We start from the raw sequence: 26,571 nt of genomic DNA on the forward strand, positions 1-26,571 counted from the left end.
TGAAAATCTTGATCTCATATAAGAAAAGAATTGTAGACACTACAAAAATATTGAAAATCTACAAACAGAACTAAAACAATTCGAAAAAGATCCAGAATATACTTCCATGAATATAGCAATTCTAGAAAGAACAGATACATTTCAAACCAACATAGCAGCCACTAAAAAAAAAGAAATTAGAGAGAGATGCCTTAGGGGCCCATTTATCAAGCTCCAGATGGAGCTTGAGGGCCTGTGTTTCTGGCAAACCTGCAGGCTCGCCAGAAACACCAGTTATGAAGCAGCGGTCTAAAGACCGCTGCTCCATAACCTGTCCTCCTGCTCTGAGCAGGCGGACAGACATTGCCGCAATTCAGCCCGATCGAGTACAATCGGGTTTATTGACACCCCCTGCTGGCGGACAATTGGGGGCTGGTGCAATGTTGAATATGGAGAGCGTATTGCTCTCCGCATTCAGCGAGGTCTGTCGGACCTGATCAGCACTGACGGATTAGGTCCGACACACCTTTGTTAAATAGGCCCCTTAGACTATGAAAAAGGTGAAATATACACCTTTAATAGAATAAATTAAACTTCCAGAGACTTGACAACTAACACTACATAGAGAGACAATAAAACAACTACAAACAACCACTACCATAACAACAACCAAAGATTTGCCCCAACTAAAGAAATTTCTTACCAATCATATAATAGATATCAAAATAGGAACTACTTATAAAACACATACCAAAATAGACACTACAACAAAAATTAATCTCAGACACCAAGATGAAATAAACCATCATATTCACATTCACACCCAAATCAGGGTAACCCATTTCACACAGCCATTCAAAGTAATTATAGAATGGATAATCATAAGAATTATGGAGCATCAGCAAATTACAACCCAAGAACACCTATAACACAAAACAATCACAATTATGGTACTAATAAAATCACCACCAATGGGTAAAACACACAGCTCACCAATCCACTTTACCAACACACCAATTAGGAAAACATAATGATAATCATCATACACCCAATACTCCTCCATTATATTATGATGAGGAAAGACCTTCTACATCCACAGGTATCCATAGAAATGAACAACCACATTTTTTAGGGGGAGGCCAGACACCATGACTACCCAACAGAAAACCTCAATTCAAAATACCACTACTCATAGAAAACGAGGTAACAGAAGTAGAGTTTTGGTCTCCAAACAAAAGAAACTGGAAACACTAAAAAAGGGAAATTTTAACTTATTATCTCATACATTAACGGTTGTTGAAATCAGAGTCTTAGACAAGGGATTATCATACTGCCCATCTAGTTTTATTCCTATTTGTATAGACAATAACCCTGACGTCAGAATCCCGAATGATACTACTCTACTTTTAGATCCTGAAGATCTCCTTTATCATCTATTGAATGATCCCTTTTCTACCATTAAAAAAAACATCCAATTTTCATCCCCCCAGGTAAAATAATAGATATCTTTCAAAAATAGGTTTTGGAAGAATTTTCTAAGGATAATAAACCAACCTCAATTTTCTATTTGTCCCCAAATGAAACACGTGCACTTGAAAATTTGAAACAAAACCAAAATATAGTAATACATGATGCAGACAAGGGAGGTGGTATAGTACTACAACATTTTGATGACTATATCTTAGAAGCACACAGAATTAATAATGATAAAGAATATTATACCATTTTAGATAAGGATCCGACGATACACTATTTAACACTGCTTAAAAACCTATTACAGGAAGGTTATAACAAAAACATTCTGTCTAAATCGGAAAATAATTTTATGTATATATAACATCTGGATATAGCTCACTATTACCACCTCCCTAAGATCCACAAGGATCTAGTTTGCCCGCCTGGTAGACCTATAATTGCAGGAGTTTAACTAACTGTTAACTAATGGCATTTTGCGTTATGTAGACCTCCATCTACAAAAATTTGTATTCAATTTACCCTCGTACATTAAAGACTCCACACATTTATTAAAACAATTGTCTACAATTCATAACAAAGATCACAAATATATTTGGTTCACATGTGACGTCAGTAGTTTATACTCCAATATACCACATGAATTGGGTATATCAGCAGTTCATGATATTTTAAATCAGGATCTATATATGCCCAAGGAACAGAAAACACTTATAGAAAATCTTTTACGCTTCACTCTGGAGCACAATTATTTTATGTTTCAAAGCAAGTGTTATTTACAAGTGAAGGGAATGGCCATGGGCACCAGATGTGCCACCAATTATGGCAACATGTATATGGGGGCATTTGAGGAATCCTACATCTATTGCTGTTATATAGATGATCTGGTTTTCATTTGGGATGGAGAATTATCATCCATATAACCATTTATTAGTTAGTTAAATCAGAAGCATCTAGGCCTTCTATTTACCCATTAGACCAACACCAAATTGAATTTCTTGACCTACAATTAAGTTGGTCAGATCAGACCACAGAAAATCTAAAAGATTCTTTAAGAATGTTAATAGCAACAGCTATCTAGATTACACAAATAATCATTACCACATTTGGAAAATGAATCTTCCATTCAGTCAGTTTAGAAGAATAAAAAGAAATTGTTCATCCACATCAGACTTTGAGGAACAATCAGAAGTTCTATTCACCCATTTTAAAGAAAAGGGCTGCCCTCAAACCCTGATTGATCGAAGCCTCACCAAAGCTAGAGACCTTGATAGATCACAAATACTATTAAACAACCCTAAGATCAAAAGAAACACCAATAACACACCCAATTACATTATTTGCTATAATCAAAATTACAATAAAATAAAAAATATCATCCGTAAACACTGGCACGTTATCAAATATGATCCTATATTAGAAAAAATTGTTGGGAAAAAAACCCTATAATTACTTTTAAAAGAGCACCAACCATTAGAACAAAACTTGCACCCAGTAAAGTAGTCAAAACAATTGGCAATTCCAACTTTAATTCCAACTCAGATTCCGCCAAATCCAAACACCCTTTTGGCCTTAAAGGGACAGTCAAGTCCAAAAAACACTTTCATTTTTCAAATAGTGCATGTAATTTTAAACAACTTTCCAATTTACTTTTATCAACAATTTTGCTTTGTTCTCTTGGTATTCTAGTTGAAAGCAAACCTAGAGAGGCACATATGATAATTTCTAAGCCCTTGAAGGCCGCCTCTATTTTATTTACTTTTCACAGCAGGGGAGAGCAAGCTCATGTAGGCCATATAGATAGCATTGTGATCACACCCATGGCTAGTGACAGACACTGCACTAATTGGTTAAAATGCAACTATATGCAAAATAACTAAAAGTCATGTGATTAAGGGCGGTCAGAAGATGCTTAGATACAAGTTAGTCACAGAAGTAAAAAGTGTATTAATATAATAGTGTTGGTTTTGCAAAAAACTGGGGAATGGGTAATAAAGGGATTATCTATCTTTCTCCAACATAGGTGTGTCCGGTCCACGGCGTCATCCTTACTTGTGGGATATTCTCTTCCCCAACAGGAAATGGCAAAGAGCCCAGCAAAGCTGGTCACATGATCCCTCCTAGGCTCCGCCTACCCCAGTCATTCTCTTTGCCGTTGTACAGGCAACATCTCCACGGAGATGGCTTAGAGTTTTTTAGTGTTTAACTGTAGTTTTTATTATTCAATCAAGAGTTTGTTATTTTGAAATAGTGCTGGTATGTACTATTTACTCAGAAACAGAAAAGAGATGAAGATTTCTGTTTGTATGAGGAAAATGATTTTAGCAACCGTCACTAAAATCCATGGCTGTTCCACACAGGACTGTTGAGAGCAATTAACTTCAGTTGGGGGAACAGTGTGCAGTCTCTTGCTGCTTGAGGTATGACACATTCTAACAAGACGATGTAATGCTGGAAGCTGTCATTTTCCCTATGGGATCCGGTAAGCCATGTTTATTACGATCGTAAATAAGGGCTTCACAAGGGCTTATTAAGACTGTAGACTTTTTCTGGGCTAAATCGATTCATTATTAACACATATTTAGCCTTGTGGAATCATTTTATCTGGGTATTTTGATATAATAATATCGGCAGGCACTGTATTAGACACCTTATTCCTTAGGGGCTTTCCCAAAGCATAAGCAGAGCCTCATTTTCGCGCCGGTGTGGCGCACTTGTTTTTGAGAGGCATGGCATGCAGTCGCATGTGAGAGGAGCTCTGATACTTAGAAAAGACTTTCTGAAGGCGTCATTTGGTATCGTATTCCCCTTTGGGCTTGGTTGGGTCTCAGCAAAGCAGATACCAGGGACTGTAAAGGGGTTAAAGTTTAAAACGGCTCCGGTTCCGTTATTTTAAGGGTTAAAGCTTCCAAATTTGGTGTGCAATACTTTTAAGGCTTTATGACACTGTGGTGAAAATTTGGTGAATTTTGAACAATTCCTTCATGTTATTTCGCAATTGCAGTAATAAAGTGTGTTCAGTTTAAAATTTAAAGTGACAGTAACGGTTTTATTTTAAAACGTTTTTTGTACTTTGTTATCAAGTTTATGCCTGTTTAACATGTCTGAACTACCAGATAGACTGTGTTCTGAATGTGGGGAAGCCAGAATTCCTATTCATTTAAATAAATGTGATTTATGTGATAATGACAATGATGCCCAAGATGATTCCTCAAGTGAGGGGAGTAAGCATGGTACTGCATCATTCCCTCCTTCGTCTACACGAGTCTTGCCCACTCAGGAGGCCCCTAGTACATCTAGCGCGCCAATACTCCTTACTATGCAACAATTAACGGCTGTAATGGATAATTCTGTCAAAAACATTTTAGCCAAAATGAACACTTATCAGCGTAAGCGCGGCTGCTCTGTTTTAGATACTGAAGAGCATGACGACGCTGATATTAATATTTCTGAAGGGCCCCTAACCCAGTCTGATGGGGCCAGGGAGGTTTTGTCTGAGGGAGAAATTACTGATTCAGGGAACATTTCTCAACAGGCTGAACCTGATGTGATTGCATTTAAATTTAAGTTGGAACATCTCCGCATTCTGCTTAAGGAGGTATTATCCACTCTGGATGATTGTGACAAGTTGGTCATCCCAGAGAAACTATGTAAAATGGACAAGTTCCTAGAGGTGCCGGGGCTCCCAGAAGCTTTTCCTATACCCAAGCGGGTGGCGGACATTGTTAATAAAGAATGGGAAAGGCCCGGTATTCCTTTCGTCCCTCCCCCCATATTTAAAAAATTGTTTCCGATGGTCGACCCCAGAAAGGACTTATGGCAGACAGTCCCCAAGGTCGAGGGAGCGGTTTCCACTTTAAACAAACGCACCACTATACCCATAGAGGATAGTTGTGCTTTCAAAGATCCTATGGATAAAAAATTGGAAGGTTTGCTTAAAAAGATGTTTGTTCAGCAAGGTTACCTTCTACATCCAATTTCATGCATTGTCCCTGTCGCTACAGCCGCATGTTTCTGGTTCGATGATCTGATAAAGGCGGTCGATAGTGATTCTCCTCCTTTTGAGGAGATTATGGACAGAATCAATGCTCTCAAATTGGCGAATTCTTTCACCCTAGACGCCACTTTGCAATTGGCTAGGTTAGCGGCTAAGAATTCTGGGTTTGCTATTGTGGCGCGCAGAGCGCTTTGGTTGAAATCTTGGTCGGCTGATGCGTCTTCCAAGAACAAGCTACTTAACATTCCTTTCAAGGGGAAAACGCTGTTTGGCCCTGACTTGAAAGAGATTATCTCTGATATCACTGGGGGTAAGGGCCACGCCCTTCCTCAGGATCGGCCTTTCAAGGCAAAAAATAAACCTAATTTTCGTCCCTTTCGTAGAAACGGACCAGCCCAAGGTGCTACGTCCTCTAAGCAAGAGGGTAATACTTCTCAAGCCAAGCCAGCTTGGAGACCAATGCAAGGCTGGAACAAGGGAAAGCAGGCCAAGAAACCTGCCACTGCTACCAAGACAGCATGAAATGTTGGCCCCCGATCCGGGACCGGATCTGGTGGGGGGCAGACTCTCTCTCTTCGCTCAGGCTTGGGCAAGAGATGTTCTGGATCCTTGGGCGCTAGAAATAGTCTCCCAAGGTTATCTTCTGGAATTCAAGGGACTTCCCCCAAGGGGGAGGTTCCACAGGTCTCAGTTGTCTTCAGACCACATAAAGAGACAGGCATTCTTACATTGTGTAGAAGACCTGTTAAAAATGGGAGTGATTCATCCTGTTCCATTAAGAGAACAAGGGAGGGGGTTCTACTCCAATCTGTTCATAGTTCCCAAAAAAGAGGGAACGTTCAGACCAATCTTAGATCTCAAGATCTTAAACAAGTTTCTCAAGGTTCCATCGTTCAAGATGGAAACCATTCGAACTATTCTTCCTTCCATCCAGGAAGGTCAATTCATGACCACGGTGGATTTAAAGGATGCGTATCTACATATTCCTATCCACAAGGAACATCATCGGTTCCTAAGGTTCGCATTCCTGGACAAACATTACCAGTTCGTGGCGCTTCCTTTCGGATTAGCCACTGCTCCAAGGATTTTCACAAAGGTACTAGGGTCCCTTCTAGCTGTGCTAAGACCAAGGGGCATTGCTGTAGTACCTTACTTGGACGACATTCTGATTCAAGCGTCGTCCCTTCCTCAAGCAAAGGCTCACACGGACATTGTCCTGGCCTTTCTCAGATCTCACGGATGGAAAGTGAACGTGGAAAAGAGTTCTCTATCCCCGTCAACAAGGGTTCCCTTCTTGGGAACAATAATAGACTCCTTAGAAATGAGGATTTTTCTGACAGAGGCCAGAAAAACAAAACTTCTAGACTCTTGTCGGATACTTCATTCCGTTCCTCTTCCTTCCATAGCTCAGTGCATGGAAGTGATCGGGTTGATGGTAGCGGCAATGGACATAGTTCCTTTTGCGCGCATTCATCTAAGACCATTACAACTGTGCATGCTCAGTCAGTGGAATGGGGACTATACAGACTTGTCTCCGAAGATACAAGTAAATCAGAGGTCCAGAGACTCACTCCGTTGGTGGCTGTCCCTGGACAACCTGTCACAAGGGATGACATTCCGCAGACCAGAGTGGGTCATTGTCACGACCGACGCCAGTCTGATGGGCTGGGGCGCGGTCTGGGGATCCCTGAAAGCTCAGGGTCTTTGGTCTCGGGAAGAATCTCTTCTACCGATAAATATTCTGGAACTGAGAGCGATATTCAATGCTCTCAAGGCTTGGCCTCAGCTAGCGAGGGCCAAGTTCATACGGTTTCAATCAGACAACATGACAACTGTTGCGTACATCAACCATCAGGGGGGAACAAGGAGTTCCCTAGCGATGGAAGAAGTGACCAAAATCATTCTATGGGCGGAGTCTCACTCCTGCCACCTGTCTGCTATCCACATCCCAGGAGTGGAAAATTGGGAAGCGGATTTTCTGAGTCGTCAGACATTGCATCCGGGGGAGTGGGAACTCCATCCGGAAATCTTTGCCCTAGTCACTCAGCTGTGGGGCATTCCAGACATGGATCTGATGGCCTCTCGTCAGAACTTCAAAGTTCCTTGCTACGGGTCCAGATCCAGGGATCCCAAGGCGGCTCTAGTGGATGCACTAGTAGCACTTTGGACCTTCAAACTAGCTTATGTGTTCCCGCCGTTTCCTCTCATCCCCAGGCTGGTAGCCAGGATCAATCAGGAGAGGGCGTCGGTGATCTTGATAGCTCCTGCGTGGCCACGCAGGACTTGGTATGCAGATCTGGTGAATATGTCATCGGCTCCACCTTGGAAGCTACCTTTGAGACGAGACCTTCTTGTTCAGGGTCCGTTCGAACATCCGAATCTGGTTTCACTCCAGCTGACTGCTTGGAGATTGAACGCTTGATTTTATCGAAGCGAGGGTTCTCAGATTCTGTTATCGATACTCTTGTTCAGGCCAGAAAGCCTGTAACTAGAAAGATTTACCACAAAATTTGGAAAAAATATATCTGTTGGTGTGAATCTAAAGGATTCCCTTGGGACAAGGTTAAGATTCCTAGGATTCTATCCTTCCTTCAAGAAGGATTGGAAAAAGGATTATCTGCAAGTTCCCTGAAGGGACAGATTTCTGCCTTGTCGGTGTTACTTCACAAAAAACTGGCTGCTGTGCCAGATGTTCAAGCCTTTGTTCAGGCTCTGGTTAGAATTAAGCCTGTTTACAAACCTTTGACTCCTCCTTGGAGTCTCAATTTAGTTCTTTCAGTTCTTCAGGGGGTTCCGTTTGAACCCTTGCATTCCGTTGATATTAAGTTATTATCTTGGAAAGTTTTGTTTTTAGTTGCAATTTCTTCTGCCAGAAGAGTTTCAGAATTATCTGCTCTGCAGTGTTCTCCTCCTTATCTGGTGTTCCATGCAGATAAGGTGGTTTTACGTACTAAACCTGGTTTTCTTCCAAAAGTTGTTTCTAACAAAAACATTAACCAGGAGATTATCGTACCTTCTCTGTGTCCGAAACCAGTTTCAAAGAAGGAACGTTTGTTGCACAATTTGGATGTTGTTCGCGCTCTAAAATTCTATTTAGATGCTACAAAGGATTTTAGACAAACATCTTCCTTGTTTGTTGTTTATTCCGGTAAAAGGAGAGGTCAAAAAGCAACTTCTACCTCTCTTTCTTTTTGGATTAAAAGCATCATCAGATTGGCTTACGAGACTGCCGGACGGCAGCCTCCCGAAAGAATCACAGCTCATTCCACTAGGGCTGTGGCTTCCACATGGGCCTTCAAGAACGAGGCTTCTGTTGATCAGATATGTAGGGCAGCGACTTGGTCTTCACTGCACACTTTTACCAAATTTTACAAGTTTGATACTTTTGCTTCTTCTGAGGCTATTTTTGGGAGAAAGGTTTTGCAAGCCGTGGTGCCTTCCATTTAGGTGACCTGATTTGCTCCCTCCCTTCATCCGTGTCCTAAAGCTTTGGTATTGGTTCCCACAAGTAAGGATGACGCCGTGGACCGGACACACCTATGTTGGAGAAAACAGAATTTATGTTTACCTGATAAATTACTTTCTCCAACGGTGTGTCCGGTCCACGGCCCGCCCTGGTTTTTTTAATCAGGTCTGATAATTTATTTTCTTTAACTACAGTCACCACGGTACCATATGGTTTCTCCTATGCAAATATTCCTCCTTAACGTCGGTCGAATGACTGGGGTAGGCGGAGCCTAGGAGGGATCATGTGACCAGCTTTGCTGGGCTCTTTGCCATTTCCTGTTGGGGAAGAGAATATCCCACAAGTAAGGATGACGCCGTGGACCGGACACACCGTTGGAGAAAGTAATTTATCAGGTAAACATAAATTCTGTTTTTTAAACAACAAAAGTTCTGGTGTTGACTGTCCCTTTAAGTTGTTTATAAATGTAACCAAACAAATTGCAACACATGTCTCTCGCTAAATATAAAAAAGCATTCAAATCTATCACTACCAATGAAGAATTTATAATTTCTGACTTTTTAACATGTAAAAGCTCTTATGTGATCTACCTCCTCAAGTGTTTTTGTGGAGCCCAGTACACAGGGCGCACAAGTCGTAAACTCCACATTAGATGGGCAGAACATTGTAGAAACATACGAAAAGGCTTTCTCAAAAAAAGCGTATCAAGACACTGTACTTTGCACCATCATTCTATAAAAACACCAATGAAAATCACACCAATAGAATAAATCCCTTTTCATTATATATATATATATATATATATATATATATATATATATATATATATATATATATATATATATATATACACACACACACATATATTATATGTTGAATAAAAAGGGATTTATTCTATTGGTGTGATTTTCATTGGTGTTTTTATAGAATGATATGTCTCTGCCAACAAGAGACTTATTGGATTTACAAACTTTAAACTCTATATCCCAATGGTCTAAATGATCATATAGATTTAGCCGCTTTTAACAACTGAACACACAAAAAGTTTTATCACATTAGTCTCCAGTTTATATTAATACATCCTTCACACCATCTTGACCCAAAATGCAAATTAAACATTACAGCCCCTAAGAAAATAATTCTTATTAATCTAAAAATAGTAAAAACAAGATCAATATCACTAAAGATACCAAATGAGACACCAAACAAATTTAAAGATTATAGTTTATCAAGCAGAACATTATCTACAAATATACTTAACTTCCCCCCCTTCTCCTCTTATAATCAGATTGAACATTTTATGAATACTACAGAACACTTTGTAGATGTCAATACAACATATGAACGAAAAGCCATTCCTTTAATTTTAGAACTGATGAAAATTCTTTTGTTGGAGGGAGCAAATATCACACTATGATCGCTTGTTGCATATTAGTTGCTCTTTTGACAACTGTTAATCAAAGTTCAGAATTATAATCCAATGCCATTTTCAGAAGCAGGGGATTGGCTATCGCCAACTCTACTATAACTACTCCCACTTCTGATCACGTGAACAAATATAATAGCATAGCATCTAGAAATGTTAATTCATATAATATTTGGATTCTAAATTAGAAATTTCTTTATTTTGCTGATAAATTCCCATGTTGACAACATTTTCTTGCTAGTGTTTCATTACGATCACACCCTATATCTTTGGCAATTCTTCCTAAATATTTATTACAACCTAGTTCCGATTTCACAAGTATTTAAGTGGCTACACTCAGTGCCGTTTTTGGAATCATTCGATTGGCTATCGCCAACTTTCGTCACAATCATGCCCACTTACGACTAAGCATAACAAGCATTCCGTAAATATGAAGGTTGTGAATATATAATGCACACAAGTCTTACAAAGTATAATATGCCTCCTCCAAAAGCTAACATCTATTGATTATAGACGGACAACACCCTCCAAACATACAATATCAGTTATACTTAGCATAAACATTCCTCAGTGATGATACAGTAATTATTGATCAGAATCTCAAGTCTTAGGGCATATATTACTAATATGTATCAACAAAAATTGGCTAAAAAACAATAGGACTCGTTTGGAAGTTTTACCAAACAAGAAACATGTGATTCACTATAAGCCAATAGAATTCTATAAAAAAGGGCAATCAGTTGTCAAGATGAAAATCAAATTTGCATTAGATATATTTTTTTGATTGTATGTATTTTATTTTATCCCACATATTTTTAACATTGTTTATATTCATGTTTTAATTGTTCATATAGTTTTTTTATATATAAATTTTACTAAAATTGCATATTGGAAATATAGTTGTAAACACATCTACCTTAGCCCTGTTGGCCCTATGGTAATTAATTGGAACATATGTGTGTGTATATATTGTGCTCCTCATTTACACTTGTTACATGCCTGATGAAACAGCTAGTTAGCTAAGAAACGCGTTGCATGCTTTATATGTTTTTAAAATAAAACTGTGATTTTAAGTAGTCTGCTTTTTAACTAATTTACCACTTTGGAGCACCTTACACCACTTGTTCAAACCATTTAAAAGAACAATCCAGAGAGACCTGATTCAGACAGCCGGTGTCTGTAACATCCAGCCTGCTTTGTTTGCATTATTTCATTGTGCAAACTGGAATGTGAGTACCCATTTCATATACGTTCTTGGAATCATTCTGTTAAAAGTTTAACCTGCACTAGGAGAAGTTCTGTGTCCTTTATGTTTTAAAAGACTACAACATCCAGAATCAAGTCTACTGAATTCTGAGGGAGACCTTGCCCCAATCAGTCAGCTGGAGACTGCAAATCTCAGCCTGCGCATATTGCACTTTATTAGTGCACACACCCTTGCAGTCACTTGTTAGCAACTTTTTTTAGATTATTAGAAACTAGATGAGTCGCAACTGTAAAGAGTTAGGAGGACATCTTTAAAAAGAGCTGCAGGTACAGGAGAGAAAACAATAATGCCGTGAGTAGTAACCATACAACTGTAATTATACCCAGTTATATCCATTCAAGTAGCAAGAAAAGGTCTGCAAAAGGTTTTGGTAGTGCACTAAGAGCAACTGGAAACAGATTAATTTAATTTGTCAGCTTGTGAGTCATGAAGCTATGTCTTCTCCCAGATGGAAGCAAGTTAAAGGGACATAATACTCATATGCTAAATCACTTGAAACTGATGCAGTATAACTGTAAAAAGGTGACAGGAAAATATCACCTGATCATCTCTATGTAAAAAAGGAAGATATTTTACCTCACAATCTCCTCAGCTCAGCAGAGTAAGTTCTGTGTAAAAAGTTATACTCAGCTGTTGCCTAGCTGCAGGTAAAAAATAAAAAGAAGAAATAAACAGCAGCCAATCAGCATCAGCAGTGCTGAGGTCCTGAACTCTTTTACTGTGATCTCATGAGATTTGACTTAACTCTCATGAGATTTCATTATAAACTTCCTTACACTGAATAGGGAAATAACATGAGAGTGCACGAGGCTCATCCCTTCGGCTGTCCCGGGACAGACATATCCTTTACAATGGGATGTGGCTACTGAGGAACCTTTGAGGTAAAATATCTTTCTTTTTTACATAGAGATGTTCAGGTGATATTTTCTAGTCCGCTTTTTACATCTATACTGCATCACTTTCAAGTGTTTAAACATTTGGGTATTATGGCCCTTTAAATGTAAGTTCAGGAACTATACTTCCATCTTCTAGAGATGTATCTTGCTGCTTCAAATATTCAAAATTATGTATGTTATAACTTTCACAGTTTACTGTCACCTGTGAGTTAATTTTATGTATTTATGATATTAAGATAGGAAAAAAGATCAACCATTTTATAGAAAAAATACTTATTATTGTTATTATTAATAAATATACAGTATGCAAATGCTAGTCCAATTTGCTCTTTCAAAGATTCAATAACTGATAAATATCAATGAGGTATCTCCCCCCCAACTCGCGCAAATCCGTGGTGACACATATTCTCTCTGCATCATTGTATATAAAAGTATCAGTATTTACTGTATCGTCCCCAATCAATTTATCTTCTGAGTTCACCCATATCCAAAACGCTTAAAACAAACTCAGATCCACAGGACTGGAAATTTTAATCCAATCAAAAAAGGGGAAAAAATATATCCTTTGTGAATACTTCATAAAATATGTAAGCTTAAAGGAACAGTCAATACTAAAATTGTTATTGTTATATTAATAAACTTTATAACCTTTAAACCTCTGTCTGTTTCTAAGGCCCTACATACAGCCTCTTATCACATGCTTTTTTATTTGCTTTTCACAACAGGAGACTGCTAGTTCATGTGGGCCATATAGATAACATTTGTGCTCACGCCCATGGGTTGTAGATGACACTGCACTAATTGGCTAAAATGCAAGTCAATAGATAATAAATAATAAGTCATGTGATCAGGGGGCTGTCAGAAGATGCTTAGATAAAAGGTAAAAAGTATATTAATATAACTGTGTTAGTTAGGCAAAAATGGGGAATGGGTAATAAAGGGATTATCTATCTTTTAAAACAATAAACATTTTGGTGTAGACTGTCCCTTTAATAAGCCCAGGGTGCAGATTTCAGCAAATCATATATTCATGTATGAGAAAGAGTCTGCAGTCACTGTACATCCATAAGTCAAATGCCATGGTGCCAAATGTTACAGATATATACATCATTGTACTGGGTGTTGCCAGGTGACAGTCGGACCAATCTAAATTATTGAGAATGCCGGAAAGGGGACGTGACTTCAATGTGAGCATGTGCACCCTAGTAGTGATGTGGGCGTCCTTTATGGTTTTAAAAGATAATATAAGGAGAAGTAAGTACAGATAGATTATTTTGGTATTTTGAAATGTGCAATTCATTTGGTTAATCCATTTGATAAAGGTATATTATGAGTACATGTTTTTTATGGAGAACAATAAATGCTAAGATTTAAAAAAATTGTTTCCGGAGAGTGCAATCTCAATAAGAACTCATTACTTTTTGAATCTTTCAGCACCTTGGTAATGATTTTGACTTGTGGATGTACAGTGACTGCAGAACCTTTCTTATGCATGCATTATTTATATATATATTTATGTATGTATATATATATATATATATATATATATATATATATATATATATATATATATATACAGGGAGTGCAGAATTATTAGGCAAGTTGTATTTTTGAGGATTAATTTTATTATTGAACAACAACCATGTTCTCAATGAACCCAAAAAACTCATTAATATCAAAGCTGAATATTTTTGGAAGTAGTTTTTAGTTTGTTTTTAGTTTTAGCTATTTTAGGGGGATATCTGTGTGTGCAGGTGACTATTACTGTGCATAATTATTAGGCAACTTAACAAAAAACAAATATATACCCATTTCAATTATTTATTTTTACCAGTGAAACCAATATAACATCTCAACATTCACAAATATACATTTCTGACATTCAAAAACAAAACAAAAACAAATCAGTGACCAATATAGCCACCTTTCTTTGCAAGGACACTCAAAAGCCTGCCATCCATGGATTCTGTCAGTGTTTTGATCTGTTCACCATCAACATTGCTTGCAGCAGCAACCACAGCCTTCCAGACACTGTTCAGAGAGGTGTACTGTTTTCCCTCCTTGTAAATCTCACATTTGATGATGGACCACAGGTTCTCAATGGGGTTCAGATCAGGTGAACAAGGAGGCCATGTCATTAGATTTTCTTATTTTATACCCTTTCTTGCCAGCCACGCTGTGGAGTACTTGGACGCGTATGATGGAGCATTGTCCTGCATGAAAATCATGTTTTTCTTGAAGGATGCAGACTTCTTCCTGTAGCACTGCTTGAAGAAGGTGTCTTCCAGAAACTGGCAGTAGGACTGGGAGTTGAGCTTGACTCCATCCTCAACCCGAAAAGGCCCCACAAGCTCATCTTTGATGATACCAGCCCAAACCAGTACTCCACCTCCACCTTGCTGGCGTCTGAGTCGGACTGGAGCTCTCTGCCCTTTACCAATCCAGCCACGGGCCCATCCATCTGGCCCATCAAGACTCACTCTCATTTCATCAGTCCATAAAACCTTAGAAAAATCAGTCTTGAGATATTTCTTGGCCCAGTCTTGACGTTTCAGCTTGTGTGTCTTGTTCAGTGGTGGTCGTCTTTCAGCCTTTCTTACCTTGGCCATGTCTCTGAGTATTGCACACCTTGTGCTTTTGGGCACTCCAGTGATGTTGCAGCTCTGAAATATGGCCAAACTGGTGGCAAGTGGCATCTTGGCAGCTGCACGCTTGACTTTTCTCAGTTCATGGGCAGTTATTTTTGCGCCTTGGTTTTTCCACACGCTTCTTGCGACCCTGTTGACTATTTTGAATGAAGCGCTTGATTGTTCGATGATCACGCTTCAGAAGCTTTGCAATTTTAAGAGTGCTGCATCCCTCTGCAAGATATCTCACTATTTTTGACTTTTCTGAGCCTGTCAAGTCCTTCTTTTGACCCATTTTGCCAAAGGAAAGGAAGTTTCCTAATAATTATGCACACCTGATATAGGGTGTTGATGTCATTAGACCACACCCCTTCTCATTACAGAGATGCATATCACCTAATATGCTTAATTGGTAGTAGGCTTTCGAGCCTATACAGCTTGGAGTAAGACAACATTCATAAAGAGGATGATGTGGTCAAAATACTAATTTGCCTAATAATTCTGCACTCCCTATATATATATATATATGGGTACAGCTGCCAGTACCTAAGATAGAGGCCAATAGGTCGAGGGGGGAGTATAGAGAGCTGGTTGGGGGCTAAGGGGGGATCCTACAAGGCAGAATAAATATTTTAAAAAAAATAAAAAAATACCCTTTTATTTTAGTACTGGCAGACTTTCTGCCAGTACTTAAGATGGCGGGGACAATTGTGGGGTGGGGGAGGGAAGAGAGCTGTTATGGAGGGATCAGGGGGTGGGATGTGTCAGGTGGGAGGCTGATCTCTACACTAAAGCTAAAATTAACCCTACAAGCTACCTTATTAACCCCTTCACTGCTGGGCATAATACACTTGTGGTGTGCAGCTGCATTTAGCGGCCTTCTAATTACCAAAAAGCAACACCAAAGTCATATATGTCTGCTATTTCTGAACAAAGGGGACCCCAGAGAAGCATTTTCAACCATTTGTGCCATGATTGCACTAACTGTTTTTGAATAATTTCAGTGAGAAATCTAAAACTGTGAAAAAGTTAACGATTTTTTTTATTTGATCTAATTTGGTGGTGAAATGGTGGCATGAAATATTCAAAAATGGGCCCAGATCAATACTTTGGGTTGTCTACTACACTACACCACTAAAGCTAAAATTAACCCTACAAGCTCCCTAATTAACCCCTTTGCTGCTGGGCATAATACACGTGTGGTGCACAGTGGCATTTAGGGGCCTTCTAATTACCAAAAAGCATTGCCGAAGCTATATATGTCTGCTATTTCTGAACAAAGGGGATCCCAGAGAAGCATTTACAACCATTTGTGCCATAATTGCACAAGTTGTTTGCAAATAATTTCAGTGAGAAACCTAAAGTTTGTGAAAAGGTTTGTGAAAAAATGAATGAATTTGATCGCATTTGGCAGTGAAATTGTGGCATGAAATATACCAAAATGGGCCTAGATCAATACTTTTAGTTGTCTACTAAAAAAAATATATACACGTAAAGGGTTATTCAGGGATTCCTGACAAATATCAGTGTTCCAATGTAACTATCGCTAATTTTGAAAAAAAAATGTTTGGAACTAGCAAAGTGCTACTTGTACTTATTGCCCTATAACTTGCAAAAAAGCAAAGAACATGTAAACATTGGGTATTTCTAAACTCAGGACAAAATTTAGAAACTATTTAGTATGGGTGTTTTTTGGTGGTTGTAGATTTGTAACAGATTTTGTGTTTTTTTTTCCATTTTTTTATCATATTTTATATATTTTTTTATAGTAAATTATAAGATATGATGAAAATAATGATATCTTTAGAAAGTCCATTTAATGGTGAAAAAAAAGGAATATAATATTTGTGGGTACAGTAAATGAGTAAGAGGAAAATTACAGCTGAACATAAACACAGCAGAAATGTAAAAATAGCCCTGGTCCTTAAGGTAAGGAAATTGAAAAATGGTCTTGTCCTTAAGGGGATAACAATTGTGCAATTTGTAAAAGGGGGTCGGTGTTGTGAATTCCACAGAATGTACTCCAGCCTGTATTAGGGCAGTAGTAAAACAAACAAATTCTGATATTAAAGTGAAGGTCAATTTTAGCCCAATGGACTACTGCAATTTACAAAATAACCCATATGCATCCTAGTCGCTAACTTTTTTTTTTTCTCAACCGCTTTTTATTTTTATTAAAAATCATATTTTATTATACTCGCCGTTTCCTTTGCTACTCTTCCCCTCCACCACTTCCTTATTCAACTCTAGTGACGTAGCGAGCGGTCCCACACACTCTCTACGTCAGTCAAAGCTTGTGCACAAGATGTCAAAGAAACTGCGCATGCGTAACTTCACCGTAATCGCGCATGCGTTAAAAATTGGTGGTTCGTAAGGTATCCAAATAACAAAGAAACGGAATATGCATGCGCGTCTCATGCACGAGCGTGAGAGGTATATGATGCGAGTTGCTGCTTAGCGCATGTGCAGAAGTGAATAGTGACGTTTAGAAAAAGGGGCAGAACGCCCCGGGGGGGGTGAACAGAGATTGGCGATTTAATCTGAAAAATATGTCAATCAATATTGGCAAGATGGCGGGCAGACAAAAAAATACAATGGGGAGAATTTGAAGGTAAAATATAAATGATTTTGTGAACAATTAGGGGAAATCATGAACGAACATCAAGCTTATTTTTCATGAACTACAGAACGTAGTGAGCGACTAAGCCAGACTTGACCTTCACTTTAAATAAAAGTGAAATCAGCCAAAATACATTACTATAATAGCAAAGTGACACATTATCATAGGTTTAGACATAGCTAAGCCAGATTCACAACACCTGTTCTTTTGGCGGCTTTAATTACTAATATATGGGGGAGGATCACCAATATACAACACATTAAACATGATGTCATGTGTGATATTTTGTTTAATAACTAATTTAAAACACTTTCAATGAGTTTCTTCTGCTGATTATACTTACATTACATTTAAATTTGTTTTAATCCAGTTAAGCCCTTCCTGTCTTCTACATGTCCTGAATGCTTATAAGATCGTTTTGAGGCTCAGAAGAATTAGTTAAATTGTTACAGTCTTTTATAACATGTATGTTAGTTCTTGTCAACATTTCTCTTGCAAGGTGTATCCAGTCATCCTGGATTCATCCTTACTTGTGGGATAGTCTCATTCCCTACAGGAAGTGGCAAAGAGACACACATCAGAGCTGTCCATATAGCTCCCCCTCTAGCTCCACCCCCCAGTCATTCTCTTTGCCGGCTCTAGCAGTAGGGTCTCTCCACGGGAGGGTAAAGTGAATGTGGTGTTAGATTTGTAGTTTTATATCTTCAATCAAAAGTTTATTTTTAAATGGTACCGGTTTGTACTATTTACTCTCTGGCAGAAAAGTGATGAAGAATTCTGCTGAGAGGAAAACGATTTTAGCATGTTGTAACTAAAATCCACTGCTGTTCCCACACAGGACTGAGGAGTACCAGAAAACTTCAGTTGGGGGGAACAGTTTGCAGGCTTAACTGCATTAAGGTATGTTCAGTCATCTTTTTTCTAGTCAAGACCAGATAATGCTAGAAGACTGACAAGAATCCCCATGTGGGAAGGGTAAGCCATGTTCTGAGACTCAGTATAGAATTAAAGGCTTATTTAACAGGGCTCAATAGGCTGGTTGACACTGTTGCTGGGCAATCGATTATTTAATTTCACAAATACTCGCTGTAGACACTTTTAAACACTTTTGTTGTGTTTATTACGGGGGTTTTTTCCACATGGCATAATTTTAGTCACCTAGTTGTGATTTTGAAGGCCTCACAACTCTGGAGTGGGAGGGGGCCTAATTTCGCGCCTCAGTTGCGCAGTTCATTTCATCAGACAGTTCATGCTGCTTCACATGGAGGGTCCAGAGACTGTTTGAGGACCTCAAAGAAGCTGTTTTCCCCAAATTTAATCCCTAAGGGCAGGTAGGGCCACAGCAGGCTGCTAACCGGTTGTGGGCTTTAGGCTGCTCCGGTTTGGGCATTAAGGGGTTAATCAGGCTGAAACTTGTTGTGCAATCATATCGAAGCATTAGGCACATACTGTGAAAATTTCATAAGGATTGGTACATTTTTCACTGATTTGTAAAATTGTGTGCGCTTTTTATTTCTTAAAGGCACAGTACCGTTTTTTTTTCAAATTGTGATTTTACTTGCTTAAAGTGTTTTCCAAACCTGCTTGCAATACTAATCTGTTTAACATGTCTGACACTAAGGAAAAGCCTTGTTCTATGTGTTCAGTAGCCATGGTGGAACCCCCTCTCAAAATGTGTCCCAAGTGCACTAATGTGTCTATACACTTTAAAGATCATATTCTGTCACTTAAAAATGTAGCCCTAGATGATTCTATGACGGAAGGTAATGAGGATAGTCCACCTTCCTCTCCCCAGGTGTCATCACCAGTTACACCCGCTTAAGCAATACCTAGTACCTCTAGTGCATTGGCACCTATTACATTGCAACAACTAGCGACAGTCATGGATCATTCCCTTGCGGCCTTTCTATCCAAACTGCCAGTTTTCCCTACAAAGCGAGATAGCTCTGTCTTAAGAACAGATTATGAGCAGTCGGAAGCTTTGGGAGGTTTATCTGACGTACCCTCACAACACTCTGAATTAGGAGCGAGGGATGTGATGTCTGAGGGAGAAATTTCTAACTCAGGAATTGTTTCTCAATGGGCAGAATCAGATTCACTAGCATTTAAATTTAAGTTGGAACACCTTCGCGTATTGCTTATGGCGGTTCCAGAGAAATTGTGTAAGATGGACAAATACCTAGAAGTCCCTGTATACACTGATGCATTTCCGATCCCTAAGAGGGTAGCGGATATTGTGGCTAGGGAGTGGGAGAGACCAGGTGTCCCTTTTGTTCCCCCCCCTATCTTTAAGAAAATGTTCCCCATAACTGACCCCAGACGGGACTCGTGGTAGACGGTCTCTAAGGTAGAGGGGGCAGTTTCAACACTGGCCAAGCGCACAACCATTCCATTCGAAGACAGTTGTGCTTTTAAAGATCCTATGGATAAAAAGTTAGAAGGTTTACTAAAGAAAATATTTGTTCAACAAGGTTTCCTTCTCCAACCTATTGCCTGCATTATTCCTGTAACTACTGCAGCGGCTTTTTGGTTTGAGGCGCTGGAGGAGTCGCTCCAGAGGGAGACCTCATATGACGAAGTCATGGATAGAATTAAGACACTAAAACTGGCTAATTCTTTTATCACAGATGCCGCTTTGCAATTAGCTAAGTTAGCGGCAAAAAATTCTGGTTTCGCCATTATGGCGCGCAGAGCGCTTTGGCTCAAGTCATGGTTGGCTGACGTGTCGTCCAAATTAAAATTACTAAATATTCCTTTCAAGGGAAAGACCCTTTTCGGGCCCGAGTTGAAAGAGATTATTTCAGATATCACCGGGGGAAAGGGCCATGCTCTCCCGCAGGATAGGCCTTTTAAGGCTAAAAACAAAGCTAATTTTCGTTCCTTTCGCAACTTCAGGAGCGTTCCTGCTTCAACCTCTACAGCTGCAAAGCAAGAGGGTAACGCTTCACAGCCCAAGGCGACCTGGAAGCCTTTGCAGGGCTGGAACAAGGGTAAACAGGCCAAGAAGCCTGCAGCTGCTACTAAGACAGCATGAAGGGGTAGCCCCCGATCCGGGACCGGATCTGGTAGGGGGCAGACTCTCTCTTCGCTCAGGCTTGGGCAAGAGATGTTCACGATCCCTGGGCATTAGAGATTGTTACTCAGGGATATCTTCTAGAATTCAAGGACTCCCCTCCAAGGGGAAGGTTCCACATTTCTCGTCTGTCTGCAGACCAGACAAAGAAAGAGGCGTTCTTACGCTGTGTAGAAGATCTACTCACGATGGGAGTGATATATCCAGTTCCAATTGCAGAACAAGGATTGGGTTTTTACTCAAACCTGTGACTACCGTGGATCTAAAGGATGCGTACCTACATATTCCTATCCACAAAGATCATCACCAGTTCCTAAGGTTCGCTTTTCTGGACAAGCATTACCAGTTCGTGGCCCTTCCTTTCGATTTGGCCACTGCTCCCAGAATTTTCACAAAGGTACTAGGGTCCCTTCATGCGGTACTAAGACCGCGGGGCATTGCAGTAGCACCTTATCTGGACGACATCTTAATACAGGTGTCGTCTTTTCCCAGAGCCAAGGCTCACACAGAGATTGTACTGGCCTTTCTAAGGTCTCACGGGTGGAAGGTGAACATCGAAAAAAAGTTCTCCGCTCACAAGAGTTCCCTTCCTGGGAACACTAATAGACTCGGTAGAAATAAAAATATTTCTGACGGAGGTCAGGAAGTTAAAGCTTGTAACTATTTGCCGAGTTCTTCATTCCATTCCTCGGCCATCTGTAGCTCAGTGCATGGAGGTAATCAGATTAATGGTAGCGGCAATGGACGTGTAGTCCCTTTTGCGCGAATACATCTCAGACCACTGCAACTGTGCATGCTCAAACAGTGGAATGGGGATTATGCAGATTTGTCTCCTCAAATACAACTGGACCAGGGAACCAGAGATTCTCTTCTCTGGTGGTTGTCTCAGGATCACCTGTCTCAGGGAATATGCTTCCGCAGACCAGAGTGGATCATTGTAACGACTGACGCTAGTCTGTTAGGCTGGGGTGCAGTCTGGGACTCCCTGAAAGCTCAGGGCTAATTGTCTCGGGAAGAGTCTCTTCTACCGATAAACATTTTGGAACTGAGAGCGATATTCAACACGCTTCAGGCATGGCCTCAACTAGCTGCGGCCAAATTCATCAGATTTCAGTCGTACAACATCACGACTGTAGCGTACATCAATCATCAGGGGGGAACAAAGAGTTCCCTAGCGATGAAGGAAGTAACCAAAATAATCAGGTGGGCGGAGGATCACTCCTGCCATCTATCAGCAATTCACATCCCAGGAGTAGACAACTGGGAGGCGGATTTTCTAAGTCGTCAGACTTTTCACCCGGGGGAGTGGGAACTCCACCCGGAGGTTTTCTCTAAGCTGACCCAGCTATGGGGCATTCCAGAGTTGGATCTGATGGCGTCCCGTCAGAACACCAAACTTCCTCTCTACGGATCCAGGTCCAGGGACCCCAAGGCGGCATTTATAGATGCTCTAGCAGCGCCTTGGTCCTTCAATCTGGCTTATGTCTTTCCGCAGTTTCCTCTTCTCCCTCGTCTGGTCGCCAGAATCAAACAGGAGAAGGCTTCGGTAATTCTGATAGCGCCTGCGTGACCATCCCAGGATATTGTCTTTTCTCCAAGACGGATTGGAGAAAGGTTTGTCAGCTAGTTCCTTAAAGGGACAGATATCTGCTCTGTCTATCCTTTTACACAAGCGTCTGGCAGAGGTACCAGACGTTCAAGCGTTTGCTCAGGCTTTAGTCAGAATCAAGCCTGTCTATAAACCTGTGGCTCCGCCATGGAGTCTAAATTTAGTTCTTTCAGTTCTTCAAGGGGTTCCGTTTGAACCTTTACATTCCATAGATATTAAGTTATTATCTTGGAAAGTTTTGTTTTTGGTAGCTATATCTTCTGCTCGAAGAGTTTCAGAATTGTCTGCTTTGCAGTGTAATTCAGCCTATCTGGTGTTCCATGCAGATAAGGTTGTTTTGGGTACCAAACCTGGTTTTCTTCCTAAAGTTGTTTCTAATAAGAATAATAACCAGGAAATCATTGTTCCCTCTCTGTGTCCTAATCCATCTTCAAAGAAGGAACGGCTATTACACAATCTTGATGTAGTTCGTGCTTTAAAATTCTATTTACAAGCAACTAAAGATTTCAGACAAACATCATCCTTGTTTGTTGTCTATTCTGGTAAGAGGAGAGGTCAGAAAGCGACTGCTACCTCTCTTTCCTTCTGGCTGAAAAGCATCATCCGATTGGCTTATGAGACTGCTGGACAGCAGCCTCCTGAACGAATTACCGCTCATTCTACCAGAGCTGTGGCTTCCACATGGGCTTTCAAGAATGAGGCGTCTGTTGAACAGATTTGTAAGGCAGCGACTTGGTCTTCACTGCATACTTTTGCCAAATTTTACAAATTCTATACTTTTGATTCTTCGGAGGCTATTTTTGGGAGAAAGGTTTTGCAAGCAGTGGTGCCTTCCGTTTAGGTTACCTGTCTTGTTCCCTCCCTTCATCCGTGTTCTAAAGCTTTGGTATTGGTATCCCACAAGTAAGGATGAATCCGTGGACTGGATACACCTTGCAAGAGAAAACAGAATTTATGCTTACCTGATAAATTACTTTTTCTTGCGGTGTATCCAGTCCACGGCCCGCCCTGGCAATTAAGTCAGGTTACATTTTTTTTGTTTAAACTACAGTCACCACTGCACCCTATAGTTTCTCCTTTTCTCCTAACCTTTGGTCGAATGACTGGGGGGTGGAGCTAGAGGGGTAGCTATATGGACAGCTCTGCTGTGTGTTCTCTTTGCCACTTCCTGTAGGGAATGAGAATATCCCACAAGTAAGGATGAATCCGTGGACTGGATACACCGCAAGAGAAAGTAATTTATCAGGTAAGCATAAAATCTGTTTTTTATATCAAGCCTATGAGCCAGCTAGAAAATTACTTTAAAACATTATAATCAATTTTTTTTATTTTTATTTTTTTATTTTAGATTATCCATTACTTTGTCTTGCCCTCTGGATTTGACATTGTTTCCGATGGATACACAGCGTTGCAAGATGCAGTTAGAAAGTTGTATGTATTTCATTTAACATATTCTCATATTATACATTATAGCCATTTTCTCTAATCTGTGTTGTTTTCTTCTACAATATTCAACATTACCCTTAGGAAAAATTGATACACAATGCTTGTGTAATTACACTTCTTAATGATATTTCATTTAAAGTTGTTCATCAATATGGTCAAAATATAAGCTTGTCTATTTCCCCAATTGAAGATTCCTTATGCCAGATTTGGGGCCCGATCCGATATGCAGTGTCGCCCGCAAAAGCCAGCGACGCCAAATTTTGCGCGGGTTTGGTATCCTATATACGGCGTCAGCTAGAAGTTACGCTCGTATATTTCTGCCTTCGGACGTAGTTTTTTGGCCCATAGACAGGTATGCCAAACCCGCTCAGTTTGGTATCCAATATACAGCGTAAGGACTTACGTGGCGAAAATGCAGAAATCTTACTCCATTTTCACCTCGCCACAAAATGCAGGCGTAGTATTGGAGCCCCGTAACTACCTAAACTACCTGCAAAATAAAACCTAACACCTAACGCATGTGCAATGTCTACCTGTCAACCGCAATCCCCCGCCGCAATCCCTAATAAAGTGCTTAACCCCTAAACCGCCAATCCCGGACCCCGCCGCCACCTACATTAAATGTCTAACCCCCTAAAGTGATCCCCCTACACCGCCGCCACCTACATTAAAATTATTAACCCCTAATGTAATCCCCCTACACCGCCGCCGCCTACATTAAAATTATTAACCCCTAATGTAATCCCCCTACACCGCCGCCACCTACATTAAATGTCTAACCCCCTGTGATCCCCCTACACCGCCGCCACCTATATTAAAGTTATTACCCCCTAATGTGAGCCCCCTACCCCGCCGCCACCTATTTTAACTACATTACCCCCTAATCTAATCCCCCTACACCGCCGCCACCTATATTAAAATGATTAACCCCTAATCTAATCCCCCTACACCGCCGCCACCTATTTTAACTATATTACCCCCTAATGTGAGCCCCCTACCCCGCCGCCACCTACATTATATGTACTACCCCCTAATCTGACCCCCTTACACCTCCGCCACCTATATTAAAGTTATTAACCCCTAATATAATCCCCCTACACCACCGCCACCTATATTAAATGTATTAACCCCTAATCTAATCCCCCTACACCGCCGCCACCTATATTAAATTTAATACCCCCTAAAATACTAAAGTGTCCCTACACTGCATTGCCCCAAAGTAATCAGCTCTATTATCAGCCCTTAAAAGGGCCTTTTGCGGGGCATTGCCCCAAAGTACTCAGCTCTTTTACTTGTAATCTAATCCCCCTACACCGCCGCCACCTATATTAAATATATTAACCCCTAATCTGACCCCCCTACACCGCCGCGACCTATATTAACCCTAATTATATTAGGGTTAATATAGTTATTATATTATATATATTAACCCTATCTAACCCTAACACCCCTAACTTAATTATTATTGCAATAAATCTAAGTAATATTAATATTATTAACTAAAATATTCCTATTTAAAACTAACTACTTATCTATAAAATAAACCCTAAGATAGCTACAACATAATTAATAATTACATTGTAGCTATTTTAAGGTTTATATTTATTTTACAGGTAACTTGGTATTTATTTTAGCTAGGTACAATAGCTATTAAATAGTTAACTATTTAATAGCTACCTAGTTAAAATAATTACCAATTTACCTGTAAAATAAATCCTAACCTAAGTTACAAATACACCTACACTATCAATAAATTCATTAAATAAACTACAATTATCTAAACTAAAATATAATTAAATACACTAAACTAAATTACAAAACAAACAAACACTAAATTATAAAAAATAAAAAAGATTATACGAATTTTAAGCTAATTACACCTAATCTAAGCCCCCTAATAAAATAACAAAGCCCCCCAAAATAAAAAAATGTCCCTACCCTAAACTAAATTACAACAAGTAATCAGCTCTATTACCAGCCCTTAAAAGGGCCTTTTGTGGGGCATTGCCCCAAAGTAATCAGCTCTTTTACCTGTGGAAAAAAAGAACAACCCCCGCCCCCATTACAACCCACCACCCACACACCCCTACTCTAAAACCCACCCTATCCCCCCTTAAAAAAACCTAAGTCTAACCCCCAAGTGGTCCTTACCTGTCCTGAAGACCGGCAGAGAAGGTCCTGTTCCAAGCGGAGAAGTCTTCTTCCAGGCGGTGACCTCTTCTTCTTCCAGGAACCAGCCGGCGCGGAGCGGAGGAGTTGAAGACCGATGAATGCAGAGCTGAAGACCGGCCACGCTGGAACTGAAGACCGGTGACGCTGGAACTGAACACCGGAGCCATGGAGCGTGGAGGATCCTCTTCATATGATCGCCGCTGTACACTGAATAGGTATTCAAGGTACGCAATTAAAAATGGCGTCCCTTGAATTCCTATTGGCTGATTTGAGCCTTCAAATTCAAATCAGCCAATCGGATGAGAGCTACTTTAATTCTATTGGCTGATTTGAATAGCCAATAGAATAATAGCTACTGTAATGCTGTTGGCTATTCTAATCGGCCAATAGAATTACAGTAGCTATTATTCTATTGGCTATTCAAATTAGCCAATAGAATTAAAGTAGCTCTCATCCGATTGGCTGATTTGAATTTGAAGGCTCAAATCAGCCAATAGGAATTCAAGGGACGCCATTTTTA

At 40.0% G+C, this 26,571-nt stretch overlaps 1 protein-coding gene across 1 annotated transcript in view; it reads left to right on the forward strand.

The window, feature by feature from the left end:
- The window catches only part of GLRB (glycine receptor beta), a 437,385-nt gene that overhangs the window by 295,138 nt on the left and 115,676 nt on the right, over window positions 1–26,571 (forward strand). Inside the window, exon 6 of the mRNA XM_053703772.1 lies at window positions 23,782–23,864. Within this exon, the coding sequence (XP_053559747.1) occupies window positions 23,782–23,864 (83 nt within the window). The remainder of the gene's footprint in view (window positions 1–23,781; window positions 23,865–26,571) is intronic.

This window comes from Bombina bombina, chromosome 2 (assembly GCF_027579735.1).
Source record: "Bombina bombina isolate aBomBom1 chromosome 2, aBomBom1.pri, whole genome shotgun sequence".
NCBI lineage: Eukaryota > Metazoa > Chordata > Amphibia > Anura > Bombinatoridae > Bombina > Bombina bombina.